The 6,000-nt window shown below is 35.0% G+C and overlaps 1 protein-coding gene across 1 annotated transcript in view; it reads left to right on the forward strand.

Annotated features, from left to right (window-relative positions):
• The window catches only part of LOC128653678 (fatty acid-binding protein, heart), an 83,001-nt gene extending 77,557 nt beyond the window's left edge, over positions 1-5,444 (forward strand). Inside the window, exon 4 of the mRNA XM_053707100.1 lies at positions 4,894-5,444. Within this exon, the coding sequence (XP_053563075.1) occupies positions 4,894-4,944 (51 nt within the window). The 3' untranslated portion in view covers positions 4,945-5,444. The remainder of the gene's footprint in view (positions 1-4,893) is intronic.
• Positions 5,445-6,000: the final 556 nt, after the last annotated feature.

Here is a 6,000-nt window from a genome sequence, read left to right on the forward strand (position 1 = left end):
ACAGCAACCCCAGACGATCGTTTCGGCCTTCATATGACCCTGGGAAGGTCTCCCTAAGGGTGATGGGGGAAACCAGATTTGGACTCCTTGCCCAGTGTGCTTAGAGGGATATGGATGCACCTCACTGATGAGGCCCACAGAAGGACAAAACGATCGTCTGGGGTTGTCATGTTCCTTGTTCAGGGGAGGAATTGCCTGGTATTTTGTGGCTGGACTGACCTTACTCAGCGGGATCACACTGATTTGCTTCAGGAAAGTTTTCTTCTGTGAAAAGCACAACTGGGCTAAAAGAGGCTGCTCCTAGGTGGTAACTTGCCATAGAACAAGCTATTGAGCTGCTGTTCGTTCCTGGCTACATTTAGCCACCAATCAGCAATCACTACCTAGGTGCTGAACCGAAAATGGACCGGCTCCTAAACTTAGATTCCTGCTTTTTAAATTAAGATAGCAGGAGAACGAAGAAAAATTGATAATAGGAGTAAATTAGAAAGTTGATTAAAATTGCCTGCTCTATCTGAATCATGAAATAAAAAAAAATTGGTTTAGTGTCCCTTTAAGCAACAATTTCCCATACAGTTAATATTCTGCAGTAGGCATAACAAGACATTTGAAACTCATTAAGGGGAAACAAATGTTGTTTTACCTTTAAAAGAACATTGAAAATCTCTTACTTTTTGTTGAGAATTGTGTTTTGTCTCACACTCCCTAGAGGGGTAAAAAGTAAATTCTGTAACCTGAAAATGCTGCATAATCAAATAGCTGGTTTAGGAAAAATCGTAGCATTTTAAAATCCTAGGTTACAAATATTGTCTTTTGGCCTCTGTAGGGAGTGTGGGTCAAAGCACAATTTTTAAACAAAAAAAAATGTTTAAATTCAGTTCTAGATCAGCAAAGCACTACTGGGAGCTAGCTGAACGCATTGTTATTTATGAGCCAATGACAAGAGGCATCTCTGTGTAGCGACCAATAACTGAATAGCTCCCAGTTGCTGCTCCTGAGCCTACCTAGGTATACTTTTCAACAAAGGATACCAACAAATCAAAGTCAATTTGATCAAATGAGTAACTTGAATAGTCTCTTAAAGGGACAGTATAGTCCAAAATAAACTTTCATGATTCAGATAGGGCATGCAATTTTAAACAACTTTCTAATTTACTTTTATCACCAATTTTGCTTTGTTCTCTTTATATTCTTAGTTGAAAGCTAAACCTGGGAGGTTCCTATGCTAATTTCTAAGCACTTGAAGGCCACCTCTTCTCTCAGGGCATTTTGTTAGTTTGTCACCACTAGAGGGTGTTAGTTAATGTGTGTCATATAGATAACACTGTGCTCATGCGCGTGGAACTCCTAGGAGCCAGCACTGATTGGCTAAAATGCATGTCTGTCAAAAGAACTGAAATAAGGGGGCAGTTTGCAGAGGCTTAAATACAAGGTAATCACAGAGGTAAAAAGTATATTTATACAACTGTGTTGGTTATGCAGATTTAGGGAATGGGTAATAAAGGAATTATCTATCTTTTAAAACAATACAAATTCTGGTGTAGACTGTCCCTTTAATATTGCATCCTCTGTCTGCTGCATGAATGTTCAAATTTGGCTTTCATGTCCTTTTAAAGAAAATGTATTATGCATATACAATAGTAGCATTTAAACATTATTTTTGCGCTTAGGAGGAAATTGAAATATAAACTAATAGGAAATGCATATGCACAGCTAAACCTAGGGATTGCTTGTTTGCCAGCTGAAAAGCACAGTATCACGCCACAACAAAGGTGACCGTTTTATTTGTTAAAGTATTATCCATTAAATATTAAAATACATTTTAAAGTGCCCTCTTTAAGATCAGGCAACATATACCTTTAAGGGTACTAAGTTATTTGATTTAATATAACTAAACGGACATAGATTATCTGCCTTTCACATACTAATAAGTAAGGAGTTGTTGGTAAAGGAACAGTAAACACTTTGATATTGTAATATAAATTATAATTTATATTAAAAAAACTTTGCATATCACTTTTATCAATTATGTTGCATCCATTTGGCTGTAATTTAAGTAAAAAATGCAATTCTAAGAACTGCACATGGAGAGAGAGAGAAATAAAATTAGGTCTTCTCTCTCTACAGGGTTAGCCCATTTGATTATGATTTAAATCAGCAGAAACATTTCATATGCAAATATAAAACTAAAGGAGCAATTTCACACAGATTTTAAACACATATATACTGGACACTCCCTGAATAGATCAGTCATACCTTGATATCTCAAACTGTTCTTTTTTTTTTTTTTTCTTTCTTTGAAATAGTTCCCATCAAGTGTGACCGCTATACCGGACTATCATGAAAGTCGTTTACATTTAATGTTTACTTAGAAAAAAAAGTAGTCATGTGCATATTTGCACAGCTATCTGGTTAGCAGGTCAAACTGCTTATTCTTCACTGTTTAACCCTTGTTCAGCTTATCGCCCAAAACTATTTGCATAGAACTCAATGAAATTACAATGTTAAAGGAACACTAAAGTCAAAATTAAAACTCTCATGATAACGATAGAACACACAATTTTTAACAACTTTCCAATTCACTTCCATTATCAAAATGTGCACACTCTATGTTTATGCACACTTTCTGAGGCACTAGCTCCCACTGAGCATGTGCAAGAACTCACAGTATATACAGTATGTATATGCATTTTATGATTGGCTGATAGCTGTTACGTGAAGCGGGAGGCTGAAAAATAAAACTACGTTTTGAAATTTGTTAGGAAAAAATGTTTTACTCAGTGCTTTTGCATTGTCTTTTTATTATGTATGTGTTGATTATGCAATTCTGCTGTATTTAACAGTCCTTTTACTAATACATAACAAAAGGCAGTTGATTACTGTAATGGATACAAATGGATTTAAATAGCAAAAGATTTAAAAAAAAAATGATATCATGACCTTTTTTTTTTTGTCACTTTTGACAATACTTTATATTGTTTACAGTTTTTACAGTTTGCTTTCAAATGTTTTATTACTAAATGTTTACCTTATAATTCTACGTTAGACCAAGAGCAATGGAAACAAATGTATTCAAGAGACATATTAGAAAAACTCTGCAGCTAATTTGCACTGAGATTTTCAGCTGCTGTAACATATTATACGACTAATTGCTTTATTATCCAGTTAATCAACACATTGTCATTGAGATGGTGTTTTTTTTCACTTTTATTATCAAATATGCTTTGTTCCCTTGGTATTCTTTGTTGATGTAAGCAGATAGGTGTCTGGAGCACTATATGGCAGGAAATAGTGCTGCCATCTGATGCCCTTGCAAATGGATAACATTCTTGAAAAACTGCTGCCAAATAGCTCCAGAAACATTCACACTCCTGAGCTTACGTCCCCCTTTTCAACAAAAGATACCAAGAGAACATAAAACATTTAATAAAGAAGTAAATTAGAAATTTGTTTAAAATCACATGATCTATCTGAATCATGAAAAGCATTTTGGGTTTTAAAGGGACATTATACACTCATTTTTTCTTTGCATAAATGTTTTGTAGATGATCTATTTATAAAGCCCATAAAGTTTTTTTTTTTTTTTTTTTTAAATGTATAGTTTTGCTTATTTTTAAATAACATTGCTCTGAATTTCAGACTCCTAACCAAGCCCCAAAGTTTTATGAGAATACTGATGTATACCTTCTCCTGCTTGCTGCTGTTTGTGTAAGGGGTCTTCTCATATGCAAAAGGAGGGGGAGGGTGGGGAGTGTCTTATTTCCCACTTGCAGTGGGCTTTCCAGCTACCTTTTCAACAGGGATAAACTAAAAGCTTTTAAACCATTTTATACTGGATTTTTATATCAGTATCTGTGCATCTTATTCTCTATAGTAGTGTCTATTACATGCAGTTATATGAAAATGAGTGTATACTGTCCCTTTAATATGAGGAGGAAAAAAATCACGGTACACTGCCTCTGTAAGATCTGTGAAAATCTTTGCATAAACCTACTTACAAATCCTTTGCTATCCCAGTTTCCCTTAGGTTTCTTGTTTGCCTTTGGTGGGTTTAGATATATTTTCCTGTTATAGCATTTACTGAAATGATCAGTTTTACCCATTCAAACAGCTCTTCTTTTGTATATTGAAATGCTGTTGTAAATGAAGAAGAAAAGTCAGCTGAGCTGCTGTTCAGGAATTCTTTTTGGAATGCAAGTCAATATGTTTGTTTAACTTAGTGAGAATAAATTTGTATTAGATGATGTGATCATTGTCTTAAACTACTATAATTATTATATTAAAGAGACATACAAGTGTGAAACGAAAATGCTGTAATGTATAAGGGCACTTATTATTATTGTAATGTTGTTTGCATTAAACTATATGTTTAAATAGTGCAAAAGGGCTCCAGTGCACTACTGGGAGCTACCTGAACACACCTTGGTAAACTAAAAAGAGGCATGTGTGTAGTCAGCTAGCTCCCAGTGGTGCATTGCTGCTCCTGAGCCTACCTATGTGTGCTTTTCAACAAAGGATACCAAGAGAACTAAATTCATTTGTTAATAGAAGTTAATTGAAATGTTTTTTTTAAAATTGCATGCTCTGTCTGAAGCATGTTACATTATAATTTCCATTAGCTATGTGCATTCCGATTCCCTTTATGAGGATCTGAATGCGGAAGGAGGCGGCCGCTTGTGTCTTTGGGCTCTTTTCGGAGCTAGATTTATTCTTGTGAAGATCACCATACTAAGATCTGGATCTTTCACAAAAATAAATCCGTCTCAGAAAAAAACCAGAGCAGCACGAGCGGCCACCTACTTCCGCATACTATGGTTTTGTACATCACTGTAAAAATGTATAAATGTTCCTTTTAAATGAAACAGCCATAAAATGTTTTCTCTCTCTCTCTAGACTCTAACGTTGGGGGGAGTGGTCAGTACACGCCATTATGAGAGAGCCTGAGAGCTGTATTATGGATGTTTTATTTTATACAACGTTGAAAACCTTTACCGCGCAAAAACCAGCTGAAGCCTTGCCAACAACAAACTTTTCCCAGATGTCTACCTTCTTAACTTCTCTTAAAGTGTTAGAATCCTTCAGCAGGAAATGGGTAACATCACGTAATATTTTTGAGGCACTAGTTCCTGAAGACTCTACACAGGATCTGTATATAAAATATGAAATCTCTGATTTTTTTTTTAAAAAAAACCTCCAGTGGTTTGAAGCTGCCTTTGGAAGAAACTGACCATTATATAAAAAAAGAAGCAAATGAAAAAAAGTGCTATTTGGTGTGTCAACAAAATGGAAGCAGCATAAATCTCTTAAAGTTTATTAAATAAAGCTGGGGGTTATTTGGAATAAATTAATGACACCTGAAGTGTTTGGGAAATTGTAATTACTGATTTTGTTTTTAATGTTAAAGTAACAAAGTTTGTTGAATAAATAAAAGGTAGTAAAACGGTCTCACGTGTGACTTTCTAGATGCACTGCATTGATATTGTTATGTCTCTGAAGGGGCCTAAGAAATGAATTACTATGAAATCAGAGAGACACACCCTCTGAGATATTTAATTGGGCTACATTTATGTTAGGCAGCCAGTCTCATTTACCTGATAACATGTTCAAAATCCATTATATTTCACCTATCTTCCATTCTATTGCCAGTGGGTGTACTTACAATTAACATGTATGATTGTCTGACTTGCCCGGGGCATGATGTACAGCAAACACAACAGCTAGCATTAGGGAAAAACAGTGACCACAACAAACACATTTGCAAAACAGGTCAATGCATTTTGTTGTTAAAGGGATAATGTAGCCAGCAAGCACTACCAAGGGTGCTGAACCAAAAATGGGCTGGCTCCTAAGCTTACATTCCTGGCGTTTTTGTTTTTTTTTTCAAATAAAGATACCAAGAGAACGAAGAAAAATGTATAATAGGTGTAAATTAGAAAGTTGTTTAAAATTACATGCTCTGTCTGAATCAGAAAAGAAAAAATTACGTTTTATATCCCTTTA

The sequence above is a fragment of the Bombina bombina genome, chromosome 3 (genome assembly GCF_027579735.1).
Source record: "Bombina bombina isolate aBomBom1 chromosome 3, aBomBom1.pri, whole genome shotgun sequence".
NCBI classification, from domain to species: Eukaryota; Metazoa; Chordata; class Amphibia; order Anura; family Bombinatoridae; genus Bombina; species Bombina bombina.